Source organism: Halichoerus grypus, chromosome 2 (assembly GCF_964656455.1).
Source record: "Halichoerus grypus chromosome 2, mHalGry1.hap1.1, whole genome shotgun sequence".
NCBI classification, from domain to species: domain Eukaryota; kingdom Metazoa; phylum Chordata; class Mammalia; order Carnivora; family Phocidae; genus Halichoerus; species Halichoerus grypus.
Window position 1 is genome coordinate 183461879 of NC_135713.1, and position 16928 is coordinate 183478806.

General features: G+C 50.9%; 2 protein-coding genes and 1 long non-coding RNA gene across 6 annotated transcripts; 1 reads left to right on the plus strand and 2 right to left on the minus strand.

The window, feature by feature from the left end:
- Nucleotides 1–1837: 1837 nt before the first annotated feature.
- LOC118545918 (nucleoside diphosphate kinase B) lies at nucleotides 1838–5181 on the minus strand. The gene is made up of 5 exons (XM_036108488.2): nucleotides 5034–5181; nucleotides 4646–4774; nucleotides 3780–3881; nucleotides 2910–3022; nucleotides 1838–2096 (listed from the first exon to the last, which is right to left on the minus strand). The coding sequence occupies exons 2-5, from the start codon at nucleotides 4769–4771 to the stop codon at nucleotides 1979–1981; spliced, it is 459 nt and encodes a 152-aa protein (XP_035964381.2). The 5' UTR covers nucleotides 4772–4774; nucleotides 5034–5181; the 3' UTR covers nucleotides 1838–1978.
- A 150-nt stretch (nucleotides 5182–5331) lies between these two features.
- On the plus strand, nucleotides 5332–7370 carry LOC118545919 (uncharacterized). The gene is made up of 2 exons (XR_013444800.1): nucleotides 5332–5848; nucleotides 5984–7370. It is a non-coding gene; the product is annotated as an uncharacterized LOC118545919 (long non-coding RNA).
- A 672-nt stretch (nucleotides 7371–8042) lies between these two features.
- Nucleotides 8043–15667, minus strand: LOC118545917 (nucleoside diphosphate kinase A). Of its 4 annotated transcripts, none has more exons than XM_036108484.2 (5): nucleotides 15532–15667; nucleotides 13222–13351; nucleotides 10036–10137; nucleotides 8869–8981; nucleotides 8043–8352 (listed from the first exon to the last, which is right to left on the minus strand). In XM_036108484.2, the coding sequence occupies exons 2-5, from the start codon at nucleotides 13345–13347 to the stop codon at nucleotides 8235–8237; spliced, it is 459 nt and encodes a 152-aa protein (XP_035964377.1). In that variant the 5' UTR covers nucleotides 13348–13351; nucleotides 15532–15667; the 3' UTR covers nucleotides 8043–8234. The 4 variants fall into 4 exon arrangements, with proteins under 4 accessions (XP_035964377.1, XP_035964379.1, XP_035964378.1 ...); XM_036108486.2 differs by having other exon boundaries at nucleotides 13222–13365; nucleotides 15532–15653; XM_036108485.2 differs by lacking the exon at nucleotides 15532–15667 and adding an exon at nucleotides 15243–15392.
- Nucleotides 15668–16928: the final 1261 nt, after the last annotated feature.

Sequence of the window (16928 nt, forward strand, 5' to 3'; positions counted from 1 at the left end):
TTATGCCCAACATACGCTCCAGGACGACCACGTGTTTCCCCGAAACAAGTAACTTTTTACCCCTGTGGTGTTTAACCAGCCTTGTGAGATCAGGGGACAACAGTAAAGGATTTCCTCTTGCAAACTGTTAACTGAGGCTATGGCATTTAAATAATGTATTTAATATGTACTCCAAAAATTTTATGGAAAACATAAAAGGTTCGGGACTTAATTTGGTAGAACTGAACTTCAATCTCACCATAGTCCACCTTTTCTCGTTCAGTTCTACCAAATTGAGTCCCGAAGTTCACACCCTTCCTCTCACCTTTCCCCACTCCAAATTTGATTTCAGGTACCCTACAAACTCAAAATTTTCAGGTGTCATTTGGAAGGAAAACTAGGTAAAGGTAGTAAAACAGTAACCAAGAGCATGGGGTCCGAAGCCAGCTGCTTCCACTGAAACCATCCTTGTTAATTCTGTAACTTGACTCAGTTTCCTCAGCTGTAAAATAGGGATACCAGTACCAATCTCCTAAGAGTTGTGAAGTCTATAAATTCATGTATGAACAGTTCTTAGAACAGCCTTGACACAGAATAAGCCCATAATTAACTGCTCTCCATCCAAATACCTCAGCTTGTGTGTCACTGCGAGACTTCAAAACACATTAAAATGCAGATCCAGGGGTGCCTGGGGGGCTCAGTCGGTTAAGCATCTGCCTTCGGCTCAGGTCATGATCCCAGGGTCCTGGGATCAAGCCCTGTGTCAGGCTCCCTGCCTAGTGGGGAGAATGCTTCTCTTTTCCCTCTGCCCCTCCTCCCTGCTCATTCTCGCTTGCTCTCAAATAAATAAAATCTAAAAAAAAAAAAAATGCGGGCTCCTGGGTGGCTCAGTTGGTTAAGCGACTGCCTTCGGCTCAGGTCATGATCCTGGAGTCCCAGGATCGAGTCCCGCGTCGGGCTCCCTGCTCAGCAGGGAGTCTGCTTCTCCCTCTGACCCTCCCCCTCTCATGCTCTCTCTCTCTCTATCTCATTCTCTCTCTCAAATAAATAAATAAAATCTTTAAAAAAAAAAAAAAATGTGGGGCACCTGGGTAGCTCAGTTGGTTAAGCGTCTGCCTTTGGCTCAGGTCATGATCCCAGGGTCCTGGGATCGAGCCCTCCATCGGGCTCCCTGCTCAGCTGGGAGTCTGCTTCTCCCTCTCCCCCTACCCCCTGCTCATGCTCTCTCTCAAACAAATAAATTTTTTTTTTAAGATTTTTTTATTTATTCATTGGAGACACAGAGATACAGAGAGAATTAACCTTAAAAGCAGGCACTAAGAATTTTGTAACCAGTCACTGCATGTAGCCCAGAAAACAGGCTTATCTCACTCCAGGGAAGAGTAAGGAGGGTGAGGTTGCAGAGAACACTTAACCAGGGGCCAGGCACTAGATACATTCTTTCTTTTAAACCTGCATTGCAGTGGTATTATCCTCATTTTACAAATGTCTTTAGACTTCCATTTTCCTCATAACTTGCCCAGTTATCAGTCAACAAAGATGTAAATCTGGACTTGACTACTCTGTTTCACTTGAGTTTCAACAAATTCACTGTACAGAAATCTACATGTCTACATCCTCTAAGGTGGTCAGGATATTTATTTCCATCACTTCCTTTTTAGACACACAGTCAATGCCACACTTGTCCTCTTCAGCCTCTCTACTTTACCTCCTAGAGTCTAGCAGTACACCCTGGTGCTGAGAAGGGTCAGATCATTCTTCCACAGCAAGCAGGATTATTTAGTTCTGGATAACGCTGAAAAAGCCAAGGAACCAAGTCACTTCTCGCAGTCACAGCAAGTAAGCACAAAAGGCTGCACCAGTTTCCAAAGGCTTTATTGCTAAGTGCGTTTTAGAAAAGAAAGACTGATGCCATTACTTCCAAGTCGCTGGAATGAAGAGGTGTGTCCAGGGCCACGTCAACAGTGGTGCCAAAGGGGACTGATGCTTTGTCCACCTTTTATTCATAGATCCAGTCAAAAGCACAAGACTTGTAGTTAACCAACTCTTCAGGCTTAAACCAGAGGCTGATTTCTTTCTCTGCACTTTTTACGGAATCACTGCCATGAATGATGTTCCTAAGAAAGAGAACAAATACTTGTTACCACATTTTATTTATTATTTAAAGTAGGCTCCACACCCAGTATGGAGCCCAACGTGGGGCTTAAACTCACAACCCTGAGATCAAGAGCTGAGCTGAGATCAAGAGTCAGATGCTTAACCGACTGAGCCACCCAGGCGCCCCAAGTTACCACATTTTATTTTATTTTATTTTTTAAGATTTTGTCAGCGAGAAAGAGAGTGAGCACAAGCAGGGAGAGAAGCAGGCTCCCAGCTGAGCAGGGAGCCCGATGCGGAGACTTGATCCCAGGACCCTGGGATCATAACCCGAGCAGAAGGCAGACACTTAACTGACTGAGCCCCCCAGGCGTCCCCCAGGTTACCACATTTTAAAGTGCCAAAGTCTGTTGATGGCTAAGGCAAAGGAGTCACTGCAGACCTTTTCAGCCAAATTGCCACTCGAAGCAGGAGACTACCCCCAGAATATTTCCTCTTAAAAGCAACCATAAAATTAGGGGGGGCTTAACCAAGAGGTTAAGTGGCGCACCCATGGCCACAGCCACAAGGAGCAAAGCCGAGGCTTTTCCCCACACTCCGCGCTTTCTGCTGTGTCCCACAGGACCTACCACACGAAGCTCCCTTGTGCAAGGAGGCCTTAGGTAAAATTTTAAGTAGCCTAGGGAAGTCACAAAGAAAACTTTCATCCAGTGATCATTTCCACCTAATTTTAAAAGTTCAAATTTTCCTAAAATTGGGATACGCCGATAAGGTTTCATACTCCCTCGTGAAGTGCCTTTGAGAAACAGTCCTCCATGCCCCTCAGGCCTTACCTGCCAACCTGAATGCAGAAGTCCCCGCGAATGGTGCCGGGCTTAGAATCCGCGGGGTTGGTCTCCCCAAGCATCATTCGCCCCGTCTTCACCACATTCAGTCCCTCCCAGACCTGGAAACAGTCGGGAAGAGGAACTGCCTCAGACCTGTCACTTGGGACCATTGCAGTACAAACCTTCACGCGTGCCTCCCAGCTCGCTCCCGTCAGACCAGTCGGTGACTCAGCCAAGCAGCTCAGCCCGCACTAGGCAGCAGGGGCCTGCAGGAGGCGCGCTCCGGGCTCCATCCCCAGTGTACCGCTCGGATACACAGAAACCATCTACCCACCTCGGGGACTTCCCACCTAACCGAGGGGAAGATGAACAGCACGGAAGAACCTCAGGCAGCCACAAGCACGAGGGGAAACGCTGATGAAGGGGTAGAGGATAGTGATCGGGCTGGAACCGGGTCAGGGGGAAGGACTTAGTGCAGGATATGGTGAGGATTCCCAGGAAAGCAGAAAGTGTAGGCAGGGGAAGAACAGGAAGAACAAAGAGCCATCCTCCGAGAACCCGGGCCGATTTCAGTGCCTCCCTCCCGAACTTCCTACTCCTCTTCTTTCCCAGCTAGACATTAATGCCAGAGGAGGAAACAGACTACTGGGTTACAGAGAACTTTTTCTAAGGTCTGGTTCCCCTTGCTTCTTCCTCCCAAGCTCCTAACTGCTCTAGCTCCAGCAGGCTCCATTTGTAAAACAAAGGAATCTGGAGTGGCTGGGGAAGGTGTCTAAAAAGAGGCCATGCCGCACTGAGCAAGCCGGGTTCTGTACCAGCCCTTATTCCCGGCCCCTCCTCCCATCTCCCCCCCCCCCCGCCACACCAAGCACTTGCCATGGCCACAACGGGCCCGGAGTGCATGTACTTCACCAGCCCCGGGAAGAAGGGACGGTCCTTCAGGTCAAAGTAGTGCTGCTGCAGGAGCTCCTCGGAGGCCTGGCACGCAAAAGGCGGTCGCAGTTAGGAAGTACCCTGGAAAGGCTGAAATAGGGCTCTGTCCCATCCTCAGAATCCGCCCCTCCCCCATTCCCACGGCAGGTTCTCCAAGTCCTGTAACATGTTAGCCCACCTAAGGTGTAAACAGAAATCCCACCCAAACCCTGACACTAATACTCTTTTTAGCGCAGAAAGACTGTTCCCATCATGAAGACACCCTCAAAATGTCAATGGTATTAGGGGTGTTACCATCCTAAGAAGTAGGTGGTTTGAGAATCTAGATGTGGAGGGTTAAGCGTTGGCTGCCTTTGAAGGAAATACGTCAGAGGTTATGTCACTCTTCTGGCCCATGTCCAGTGCCCTTTCCAACATCTCACATGTTAACCGAGAACGTTCGCCTCTTCCCAGATGGGCCTGGTTAAGATTTCAATACTTAACTTCTCCCTTCAAGTCCAGATCTGTGCCCCAAATGTAAAGTGTGGAAACGCCGGGCCCTGCCCTAAACCGGAGGGAGCTCCGTCTGCCCGCACCCTGGGCACGTGTGGCCCGCGTGGCCGGGCCGAGGAACAGGTTTCTCCGCGCCACGGCGGGGCACCGGCTGCTCCCCGGGCCGGCACGTCACCTCCGCTTAACCTTGCGAGGGCGCCCGGGTTCGCGGGCCGCGGGGCCCGGCTCGGACAGCGCGATCGCCGCGGGGGCGAGAGCCGGCGGGGGGTGGGGGGAGCGGCGGCGGGCTCCCGGGGGCCGTGGGGGCGCCGCGTTACCTGCAGGAACTTCATGGCCACGAGGCGGAACCCCTTCTGCTCGAAGCGCTTGATGATCTCGCCCACCAGGCCGCGCTGCACGCCGTCCGGCTTGATGGCGATGAACGTGCGCTCCTGGTGGGCCATGGCCTGCGGGCGACAGGTCGGCTCAGGGCCCCGCGGCCGCGTGGGCACAGGACCCCGGCCGCCCTCCCCCCCCCCCACCCCGCCGTCCCCCCGGGCCCCTCCGCCCGCTCCGCGGGGACACGCGCCCGCCGGCCGCCTACGCCGCCCCGCGGGAGGGGACCCGGCGCCGGGCCCGGGGGAGGGGGGGAAGGGGGGGCAGCGAGCGCGTCCGCGGGGAGGGGGGCCCGGGGGGACGGCGCGGAAAGCGCCCCCAGCGCCGTACCGGGAAGCAGGCTGCGCGGCGTGGCGGGAGGCGAGACGTGGAGCGGGCGGCGGGGCCCGGGGCGGCTCGGGAGGAGGGCCGCGCGACGGCCACACCCCGGACGCCCCGCCGCCCAACCCGCGAGGCGGACGCGGCAGAGACCTCTGGGCACGGCCCGGGCAGACGAGGAGGCGCTGGGGGCTCGGGAGCAGGAAGTGGCTTCCCCTCCGCGGGGGAGCGGGGGTGCCCCGCGGCTGCAACTCGGCACCTCGGGCCCGCAGCCCTCCCCGCGGTGCCTCCTGCCACACGCGCGCTCGCCCGCGCGCACACACGCACACTCCGTGTGCGGTCGGGTTCTCCAGCCCGACACACATCCCTGACGGGCTCTAGATTGTCTCACGCCAGTGCACACAGCTCCGCACCCTGGGGTGCTGCCCGGCTTCGGTGCGGAGGCAGCGAGCCCGTCCTCGCCGCCCGTCAGACCCCCGTCCGGCAGTGCCTGTCCCCGGGATGGTCGGAGGCCTCGCGTCTGTCCCTGCTCGGGACAGCGAGCGGACGGCGGGCGGCGCGTGCCAGCCAGTACCCGCACCGAGAGCCGGTACCCGCCGCGCCGAGGGAGGACGTCAGCTGCCTCCGTTTTGACCTCAAGCTCTCCGGTTGACTGAATTCTTCTTCCTAGATGGTCTCAACCCAGGCAGAAGACCCTGCAGGCAAAGCATCCCGTGATGGGGACTGAAACTACCCCCCTCAAGCCACGGGGACTGCCCTGAGCCAGCAGGACCTCGCAGGACCGGCCCCAAGACACTGATGGATTTGACCTTCAATGCCACCAGCAGGTACACACCGACCTTTGTCCCAGTTTCCGTATAGAAACCTGCAAGTATTTTCAGCACTTTGGGGACAGTTTTTGAGATGTTGGTCCAGTCTTCCCAGTGCTGGCCTCCCCGAAATAAATTCTCTTCTTGTCTCAGCACAACTGGTCCCTCTGCCTTTGGGTTTTGTCAGCGCGGAGTGTGGAACCTGGTGTGTTTGGGCCCCCTGCGCCCGGGCTGCAGTGCCAACCCAGCCCTCTGTTCCACCTCCTTGGCTTCCCAAACTGCTAGCTGCAGAGCATTAAAACACATTCCTCATTCTGGAGAAGAGACAGCCAGCGTCCCCTTTGGCTTCCAGGTGAAGCACTGTAAGTGGGGGTTCCTTGTCAGAGTTATCCAGTGTCAACTGTGGGACAGAGTCTGGGAATGTCACTGGAGATTTCTCTGGAGAGCTGTTTGCCCCTTTGGTCCAGGCACTAATAGCCCGCGCAGCACGGTCCGTAGCAGCCTCTGCCTTTCCCGTGCCTGTCCTTCCCGCAAAGACAGCCCTTGACTGGCCAAGATGTGACCCCGCTGCCTCACCACACACATCATCGTTCCCCACAGTGCCGGTACCCTAGCTCGCTCCCCCAACAGACCACGCTTCGGGTGAAACAGAAATGCAGCTAGTCCTCAGCTTCGTGGACGGAAAGTAGCCCCCCGCGGAGAAAATCCTTTCACCAAGTATACATACGTCAACTCTCACTGCACACTTCACATGATCTTACGGTTTCATCAGGTGCACCCCAGTGAAGCTGGAAAAACACGGTAGCCCCCGTCCCACCTCCCCTCCTCTTCACTGCCTCTACCGAAGCCAGATGAACAGGGAAAATACCAGGAAAGAAACCCTCAAGTTTGTGGCACAAGTAATTATCCCCAATATGTATTCTCAGCTTCCCCCTTCTCATAGGAGAGCTTCAGAGTATTCTCTGCGCACAAGGGTGCCCAAATAAAAATAGCACTTTCCACGTTCTCTTGCAGCAAGAGGCTTGCACATGAAGAAGTTCTGGCCAGCGGGATGGGAGGGAGAGCAAAGGTGGTAAATTCAAGGTGACACCCTTCCAAGAAAGGAACAATCCACTTCCCTTCCCAACTTGCCATTAGGCACGCGTAGGGGCTAAGGCATGTTACACTGGTTAGTAGGAAATCAGTCCCCGGACAACCTCAAGGATCAGAACCTCACCATCATCACCCCTACTTACCTACTTGGACTTTTTGGGGTTTTTGCAGCTTTATTGAGGCATAACTGACCAATAAAACTTGTTATGTATTTAAGGTATACAACCTGCTTTTTTAATTTACATATATTGTGAAATGATCACAATTAAGCTATTGAACATACCACTTCACATCGTTACCATTTTATTTGTATGTGTGCGAGCACACTTAAGATCTACCCTCTTAGCAAATTTCAAGTACACAACACAGTGTTGTGAACTAGAGACACAGTGCTGTATGTTAGACTTCTAGTTTAGACTTTTAAATAAAAGGTAAGTAAATTTCCGGGGCGCCTGGGTGGCTCAGTCGTTAAGTGTCTGTCTTTGGCTCAGGTCATGATCCCAGGTCCTGGGATCGAGCCCCACATCAGGCTCCCTGCTCCGAGGGAAGCCCGCTTCTCCCTCTTCCTCTCGCCCTGCTTGTGTTCCCTCTCTCGCTGTGTCTCTCTCTGTCAAATAAATATAATCTTAAAAAAAAAAAAAAAGTAAATTTCCATTTTGCCTCTGTTAAAGCAACCAAATCAGTGCCCTAATAAATCAAAGCTACTCAAGATTTCACCTGCTTCTTCTGAGGTCCTCCCAGGGACCCAGGCCCACTATCCAGCTTTTCTGTTTTTGGAGTAGTTACAACTTCTCACACTCCCCCATCTGCAGAGTCCCTCAGAGCTTCTCACGAGTAGTAAGGCTATCTCTTATTTCCAGTGAATCCTCTGCACCCAGTACAATCTTAGCAACCTAGCAGATCCTTCCTGGATGACTGCTGACTGGCTCAGTGCCAAAAGTGGATGGGATGCAGGAGTGAAGGGAGGGACAGACAGAGAGAGAGATCTCTCTCAGGCCAATAAAAATAATTTACATAGTATTTACATTCTGTTAGCTCAGGTTATCCAGAGTAAATGGAAAAGAAAAAAGACTAGGAAGCAACAGGGCAATACAAAGTAACCGACTCGATGAATCCTATGTTGGGATGAAACATTTTAATCTGATAGTAGCACATAATACTGTACAGGGAGCACTCCCAGCTCCAGAGTTCCCCTCCAGGTTATAAGGAAGTTCTCAAAAATAAGTGGATTTGTGAGAGCCTGGCCCCCTGCTCATGGGAGGGAGCAGGAATGGAATGAACAAAGCACTGAGGTCTGCTCTCTCATCACCCGTCACTCGTAGATCCAGCTCTGAGCACAGCTCTTGTAATCCACCAGCTCTTCAGGCTGGAACCACAAGCCGATCTCCTTCTCCGCACTCTCCACAGAGTCGCTGCCGTGGATAATGTTCCTGGATGGGGAAGGAGACGGCCATGTTACCTAGACCCAAAGGATTCAACTGCCTGGGAGCCCCCTGTTCCCATTGCCAGAAAGCTGACAGACTCTGCAGCAGAAAAAGCCAAAGCTCCCTGCACCTGAGTCCACATTATTTTATTATTTTTTTTTTTTTTAAGATTTTATTTATTTGACAGAGAGGGACACAGCGAGAGAGGGAACACAAGCAGGGGGAGTGGGAGAGGGAGAAGCAGGCTTCCCGCGGAGCAGGGAGCCCAATGCGGGGCTCGATCCCAGGACCCCGGGATCATGACCTGGGCCAAAGGCAGCCGCTTAACAACTGAGCCACACAGGCGCCCCCCCCTTTTTTTAAGTAAAGTTTAGAGCCAAAGTGGGGCTGGGCTCGAACTTACAACCCCAAAATCTATAGTTGCATGCTCTACCGACTGAGCCAGCCAGGTGCCTGAGGAACCCAAATTCTTATGTCACCTAACTCAGATTTTGGAAAAAGGCAAAAAGCACCCACTCCCACCTGCCAACTTGGATGCAAAAGTCCCCACGGATGGTCCCAGGCTTGGAGTCCGCAGGGTTGGTCTCCCCGAGCATCACTCGGCCTGTCTTCACCACATTCAGGCCCTCCCAGACCTCCAAGGATAAAAGAATATATGGTCAAGGAAGAAAACCCATCTCAGCAGAAAATCTGAAAACTATTAATTCAAAAAAAGAAAAAAGCCCCCTTATAACACTGAAGGAATAGTTATGGAGCATCTACCAGTTCCAACACTGGGAATACTGGCCTCCCTGCGCCCACGCCTGCTTTTCTATAACCCATTGTTGGCAGAGCAGCCTGGGCAGCCTTTAAAAATGCCTACTGTTGGACCTCCCCTAGGTCCGCCCCGGAGCTCGGGACACGCATGGCCAGGACAGCCCTGCCTGATGTGGCCTGCGCCCGTCTGCGCCTGTGCCTCCGAGCTCGTGTCATCTGACCTTCTCTTTCGCCCACCAGGCTCCAGCGGCTCCAGCCTTCTCTCTGTACTTCAGAAAGCCCAGGCCCTTTGCACATGCTGTTTTCTTGTTGAGACTGCTCTTCAATGTGATTCTTGTGTATGTCTGGCTCCTCCTTCTCACTCCGATTTCAGCTTGAAAAGCATGTTCCTTGACCACCCAATCTAAAGTGGCCACTCGCTGTCACATCATCCTATTACATTTCTGGGCTTATCACTAATCATTAGCATATATGTATATATATATATATATTTCTTCATTATCTGCCCATCTTCCCCCTTCAAGATGTGTAGGCAAGCAAAGCTATGAAAATAAGTACCTATTTGGTCTCATTCATGACTGTATCCCCAGTGTCTGGAACAGAGCCTGGCACAATGATGACAACCGATACATACTTGGAGGAAAATCATTGCAATAAGCAAGAGACAATCTCGCTGCCCTCCCGAAGTGCAGAATCAGGCCAACCCCTCCCGATCGCTCTCAGCTATGAGTCACTATGGGTCTTCAGTTCAGCAAACAAATGTATCTTGCCTTTGGTGGGTCAGAGAGATAACTCATATCCTAACGGCCCAATCCTCCCAGCCCCCACTGCCTGTGTATCAGTGAGGACCTGGTGTCAGAGGCAGGAATCACACCCCTCACTCTCGACTCCAACGCAGTCATCCACCTCCATATCCCACACATGCATACTCACCATGGCAACCACAGGCCCTGACTGCATGTACTTCACCAGGCCAGCAAAGAACGGACGGTCCTTCAGGTCAATGTAGTGCTCCTTGAGAAGGTCTTCGGAAGCCTATTGCACAGGACAGAGAATGAGAATTGGCCCCCAAACTTTCTAAGATTCAGCAATCTAGTTATTTCCCACTCACTGCTGTCTAAAATGTGAGCTCTTAGCTCACTGATTCTGTTATAACGCAATCTGCTCCCAACACTACCAGAGGGGAGCAGTGCCAGGGAGACTCAAAGTGCTTCAGCTTTGTGCCAATTTCCCCCCTATTGGCCTTGCCTGATCAGAAGAAAACCACAGAACATTAGAATCGAATCCGGCCATCCCATTTTAGACAGCAAAACTAACAATACAATGCATTTCCATTCATTGAGAGCAAGCCTCGACTCAAATGTCAGAGGGAAGTCGGGGGGTCTTGGCATTCGATGAGAAGCAAACTGAACCCGGGCACATCCCAGGGAGACTGCTCATTTACTTAGAAGAGGAAGGCCAGGGGCCAGGTGGGGCAACTCTGCGATCCCCACAAGTATTTCACAAACCACTCAAAAGTACATGACATCTAGCAATAAATCCAGTTAGCCAGAGAGCGAGCCACCTGCTTGGCAATTCCGACTCCCTCCGCCGGGCTCACTCCTGGCCACGGCACACAGGCTTGCTCCGGGTCTAACATGGGCCCTTCGTTCTCCCAGGTCTGTACCCTGCGCACTGCAGTCGCACCCACAAACGTGGAGAGTCACTGCCAGAGAGCATATCCAGAACGGCCCATCTCTCAGCCTCCAGTGAGCGTTCCTTGCCAAAGGGACACAGCCACGTGACCACACCACGTCAGCCATTCACCCTTGGCCACCCCCCACCCCATCCCAACAGAAAACTGGTAGTGGTGGTCTCCTGACACACACTGACTTGACCTTCCCTTCCCCGAACACTCTTTTAATTCTACTAATTGGTTCTGATTATCTTTTTTGTTTGTTTTTTTTGTTCTGGTTATCTTTAATTTTTTTTAAAGATTTTATTTGCTTATTTGAGAGAGAGTGAGAGACAGAGCAGGAGCGGGGGGAGGGGTAGAGGGAGAAGCAGACGCCCCGCTGAGCAGGGAGCCCAATGTGGGGCTGGATCCCAGGACCCTGGGATCATGACCTGAGCCGAAGGCAGACGCTTAACCCACTGAGCCACTCAGGCGGCCCGGTTCTGGTTATCTTTAGTCTGCCGAACAGATTACAGGGTTTCTTCGGAGGGGGGACATCAAGTTTTCCCTCCCCGCCCTCCTCCATGTCATCTGTAGACTCCTGACAGCTGCCCCTCCTCCCATTCTTCCTCAGGCCCACATCCTTGATCGGCAAGTCAGTGTAACGGGAAAAATGCACGCACTTAGGGGTCAGAGAGACCCGAGTTAAAATCCCTGCTCCAGCACTGTGCGCCTTCCGATACATCACGTAAGCTCGCCAAGCCCCGGGTTCCTCACCACTGACAACCACAGGCACAGAAATAAGTATGTCCCTGGGCTGTCATAAAAGCCAAAGAGAACACATATGTCCAGCACACAGTAAATGCCTGATCAACAATACTTTTCATTTCACTTTGCCTTCAAAACCTAATTTAATATGCAAACTCCCTGGAAAGCAATGCTTGTCCAACACCTGGCACGGATCATTCCATCATGTACCCCCCGACTCTGCACTAACGTCCACCTACTCCCTATTATACTAAAGCAGTTTTCCTAAACATCACACAGGAACTAAATTGCAAATCAAACTAAATTTAAAATGCACTAGCCGTGGGTGCCTGGGTGGCTCAGTTGGTTAAGCGACTGCCTTCGGCTCAGGTCATGATCCTGGAGTCCCTGGATCGAGTCCCGCGTCAGGCTCCCTGCTCGGCAGGGAGTCTGCTTCTCCCTCTGACCCTCCCGACCCTCCCCCCTCTCATGTGCTCTCTCTTTCAGTCTCTCTCTCTCAAATAAATAAATAAAATCTTTAAAAAAAAAAAAAAATAATAAAATAAAATGCACTAGCTGAGTCCAAAGATGACACTATTGATAGGAAAAAAGAATGCCCCCTAATTTATCTGCTTTGACAATTTGAATTCTCATTTCCCAGCTCTGGATGAAAAAGGGTTCTTAGCCAATTAATCCTTTTCATTTTTAGGGTTTTGTTTTTTGTTTTTTGTTTTTTTAATGTTTTAGAGAGAGAGAGAGAGCGAGCACGAACAGGAGGGGCAGAGGGAAAGGGAGAGAGAGAATCTCAAGCAGACTCTTCGCTGAGCATGGAGCCCAGCACGGGGCTCCACCTCATGACCCTGAGATCACGACCTGAGCTGAAACCAAGAGTCCGACACTTAACCAAATGCGTCACCCAGGGGCCCCCTCCTTTTCATTTTTTGAAATATTGCTTTGCAGGTGTCTTGCAAGCGTGTCTGCTCTCTGCTGTTTCCAGGCGGGCCTTCCCAAGGGCAAAACCACAGCTTTCCCCCCAACATGCCCTGATGGTGCGTAACATACACTAGACACTAAGTGGACGGTAAATAAGGATGGAAAGATCTCCTTGCTGAGAATCGACCTGCCTCAGAGAGAGGGGGAGGGGAGGGGGGAGAAGTTCTCTGAAATTATCTGCTCAGGAAGCTCAAGACCAGGAGCTCAAACACCCGCAGGGCTCTGAGTCAGAAATCACAGTGCTCTCCTGAAACCAATATTGTACTGTATGTTAATGAACTAGAATTTGAATGAAAATTTGAAGAAAAAAAATAAATAAAAATTTTAAAAAGGAAAAAGGGGGCACCTGGCTGACTCAGTCAGTGGAGCATGTGACTCTTGATCTCAGGGTTGAGTCCATGCCCCACACTGGGTGTGCAGATTACTTAAAAATAAAAATCTTAAAAAAAAAAAAAAAGAAAGAAAGAAATCAGTGCTGTAGTAATATGCGAGCTCCCCATTGCGAAAGGAAAAGGGAGGCTATTTCCAAAAGTCCCAGTAACTTGGTTTGTTGTAGGACTTGGCCACCATGCTAGGCACCAAGGAGTTTCCAGGTATCAGGACATATGTGTTCACCTTACATGGAGAAGGCTAAAAAGGCGGGGAGGGGAGAAACAGGGGGGCTAACCTACAATGATCCCCTATACTCCAAGAGAACAGAAATATGAAGAATGAAGTCCACTTACCTGAATTAATTTCATAGCAATGAGGCGGAATCCCTTTTGCTCAAAACGCTTGATGATCTCTCCCACGAGGCTGCGCTGGACCCCATCAGGCTTGATGGCAATGAAGGTGCGTTCACTGTTGGCCATGGTCCTGAGGATAAACAGCTGGGAGGATGAAACAGCACTGAATATCCTGCCTACATCATTATCCTTCTCAAGCAGATTACCCCATAAAGCTGGTTTAAATCTGTCATGCCAACTCCAAGTCTCTCTGGTAAAAACTCAATACCTAGAGTGTGTTCACCACACTGTGTTACTTTGAAGACACATTTTAAAGATATATGTATAAACAACGTTCCTACAATGGTAGCTGTAAATGCCCATAAAAATAGTGTGCTATCGGGACGCCTGCGTGGCTCAGTCGGTTGAGTGTCCAACTCTTGATTTTGGCTCGGGTCATGATCTCAGGGTTGGGGGATCGAGCCCTGCAATGGGCTCCTCACTCAGTGCGGAGTCAGCTTCAGATTCTTTCTCCCTCCCCCCTCGGCCCCTCCCTGCTCAGGCGTGCCTGCTCTCTCTCTCTCTAAAATAAATAAATAAATAAAAAGAAAAGGAAGAGTGTGCTATTGCTGTGTATGAATGTGTTCACCACAAGGTGCTGCACTGAAAAAACTGTGGGATAGCACATGTGTAAAAAATGTTCCTAAGGGGGGAAAAAAAGACTTTTCCCTAAGCAAAAAAAAAAAGGAAAAACAAAAAACCCAATTTCTCCTCAGTCCCCTTATCCCTGAACTAATATCCCAGGGTGGGCAAGGGTCCAAAAGCAGGGGCTATTATTTCTATCCCATTTGACTTAAAAGCTACTATTAAGCATTTATTTTGGTTTTTTGTTCGTTTGTTTTTAAAGATTTTATTTATTTGACAGAGAGAGACACAGCGAGAGAGGGAACACAAGCAGGGGGAGTGGGAGAGGGAGAAGCAGGCTTCCCGCTGAGCAGGGAGCCCGATGCGGGGCTGGATCCCAGGACCCTGGGATCATGACCTGAGCCGAAGGCAGACGCTTAACGACTGAGCCACCCAGGTGTCCCTAAGCATCTGTTTTGTACCCAATACTATGTCAGAACACAGATGTTAAAAAAAAAAAAAAAAAAAGACACACTGTCTTTGTGAATTATTCAGAGAAGGGAAACAACAGTGATAAAGTGGGGTCAGGCCTAAGGTAGAACAAAACAGTTTGACCTACTGCCACAATCATGGTATTAGAACTGGAAGGGGTTTTAGAGATTATTTCATTACAATCCTCTTCATTTTACAAACAAACAAATCTAGAGCACCAGAATGAGGTCCAAAATCCTGATTTCCCAACCCGATACAATTTATGCTACATCATAAGACATAATGAATATTCAGACAAACCGGTAAAAGGTGGACGGTGGGAGAACTAGAGCCGTTAGTAATATCTGAGATGGGACATCATGCAGGAAAGAGGCCCAGAGAACGTCCATCCCAGACCTTGCCTTTTACAGAGGAGACTGGGCTCATGACCTGCTCTGCCTCCACAAGATGGGGAAGGAGGAGGCCCCTGACCTTGAAAGACAATCCGTAATGAGGACAGCCACACCACCTCCCGGCTCTATCTTCCCGAACTTTAGTTAACCTCTTATTATAGCACCTTAATATATTTTAATTTCTGTTTGTGTTTCCGTCCCACCACTGGTCTGCGACCTGTATACAGGGACGGTTTGTTCCTGTGTCTGTCCCTGGTACCCAGCCACACGGCCTAGCATTCAGTAAGAGCAAAGAAAATGTCCTGAGTCGTAATCGCCCTGCCCCTTCAAGAAAAAGAGACAAAACCCAAGGACTGGCGAAGAACTCCCAATGGAAGCTCGAGACAAGCATGGATTCCCCAGGAGACAATGGGCAAACAAGCCACAAACAGTCTCTATACTCATACCATTTATACTGTAAATGTCCTCCATACCTACCGAGACACACACACACATTCAGTCATTCATTCATTCACTCATTCAGCAAGAACTTACTGAGCCCCAAATCCGTGCCCAGCACTGCACGCGACAGAGACAAATAAGGCACAACCCCTGTCGTCGCGGCCTGATGGGAAAGGCAGCCACGGACAAAGGCAAGTCCACGTGGCGTGGGACGTGCGCTGACAGGTCTGCACCTGTCCACCGGCGCTGCCCCGCCCTGCCCTCCCATTCCACCCCTCCGGCCACCTCTCAGCGGAATTCATGCGACCCCGTCGCCTCCCCCCTCCCCTCTCCCCCGATCCCACTATCGCCTCTTCTTCTCAGGACCCCAAACCCCTCTCACCCCTCCAGCTGCTCCAGCTGCAACTCCTCCAGGGGCCGCCGGCACCGGAAACACGCCCCGGCCCCACGTGGTTCCTGGCACCCGCAGGCGCGGAACGCTTCTTTCCGGATCGGCTGCCGGGGAGTCCGTTTTGCAGAACACCACTCGGCCACACTTCCTCTTGGGAGTCGGATGTCATTCTAGGGAGCAACATTCCGACGTTTAACTTCCGGCACTGCTTTTTCTTGCTCTTCCGGCACGGTGCATTTTTTTTTTTTTTTTTTTGCTTAAGATTCTATGAGTCACTTCCTTCGTTCTCGAGTAGGTTGGCTTCCCGGGAGGTGGCGCTCCCACTTTGCACGAAGTCCGAACGGGCAGCTGACCTAGAAATAGACAGGCCTTTCTCACTTTACCTTTACTCATTCTTCCCAGCCTATCAAGCACTGCATTATTAACTGAGGACCTACTGTGTGCCGGGCACTATTCCAGGGCCTGAGAGTATAGCAGTAAACTCTCTCGGAGGTTTTGGTGGGGTAGGAAATGGGGACAAAGAATAAACAAATGAGCAAATTGATATGTAATACATTGCATTATGTTAGTGCTGTTAAGAAAACGCAGAGCAAGGGAGAAAGACGGAAGGAGTAAACAATTTTAAAAAGGTTGGTTGGGGAAAGCCTCTCTGACAGTGGAACAGACAGACCTGCATGAAGTGAGGGAGCAAGTCTGGTGTTTATCTGACCGCGGAATATTATTACAGTGGACGTCCAGTGGTAGAAAATGCCATCAGAGGGGCGCCTGGGTGGCTCAGTCGTTAAGCGTCCGCCTTCGGCTCAGGTCATGATCCCAGGGTCCTGGGATCGAGCCCCGCATCGGGCTCTCTGCTCCGCGGGAAGCCTGCTTCTCCCTCTCCCACTCCCCCTGCTTGTGTTCCCTCTCTCGCTGTGTCTCTCTCTGTCAAATAAATAAAATCTTTAAAAAAAAAAAAAAAAGAAAGAAAGAAAATGCCATCAGAGAGAGGCCAGGTTATGTTGTGGTGCCACTGGAAGGTTTTGAACAGGGAATGACATCATCTGATACACATTTTTTTTTTTTAATCATTCTGACTGCTATAGAATAAATGGGTGGGGGTGAGCTAAGAAGTGGAATCAAGTGCCTTTTCAACAACTGGTCCTGGGACGCCGACTGGCTCAGTGCCTAGAGCTCAGGAGTCCTGATCTTGAGGTTGTGAGTTTAAGCCTCAGGTTGGCTGTAGAGATTACTTAAAAAAAAAAAAAATTGGTGCTGAAGGAACTGGACATGTGCAAAGAAAGAAAGAAAAGAAAAGAACCTCTACCTACACCTCCACCTTAAACAATATTCATTCAAAATGGATCATAGAGGGGCGCCTGGGTGGCTCAGTCTTTAAGCATCCTACTCTT

What these genes read in the sequence shown, in the direction of transcription:
- LOC118545917 (XM_036108484.2), bottom strand. Translation starts at nt 13,347, where the DNA reads ATGGCCAACAGTGAACGCACCTTCATTGCCATCAAGCCTGATGGGGTC. An exon ending in TTGCTATGAAATTAATTCAG is followed by an intron (nt 10,138 to 13,221) that starts GTAAGTGGACTT and finishes CCTGTGCAATAG; the next exon opens with GCTTCCGAAGACCTTCTCAA. An exon ending in TTTTGCATCCAAGTTGGCAG is followed by an intron (nt 8,353 to 8,868) that starts GTGGGAGTGGGT and finishes TTCCCCATCCAG; the next exon opens with GAACATTATCCACGGCAGCG.
- LOC118545918 (XM_036108488.2), bottom strand. Translation starts at nt 4,771, where the DNA reads ATGGCCCACCAGGAGCGCACGTTCATCGCCATCAAGCCGGACGGCGTG. An exon ending in CCGGGCCCGTTGTGGCCATG is followed by an intron (nt 3,023 to 3,779) that starts GCAAGTGCTTGG and finishes GACTGTTTCCAG; the next exon opens with GTCTGGGAGGGACTGAATGT. An exon ending in TTCTGCATTCAGGTTGGCAG is followed by an intron (nt 2,097 to 2,909) that starts GTAAGGCCTGAG and finishes TCTCTTTCTTAG; the next exon opens with GAACATCATTCATGGCAGTG.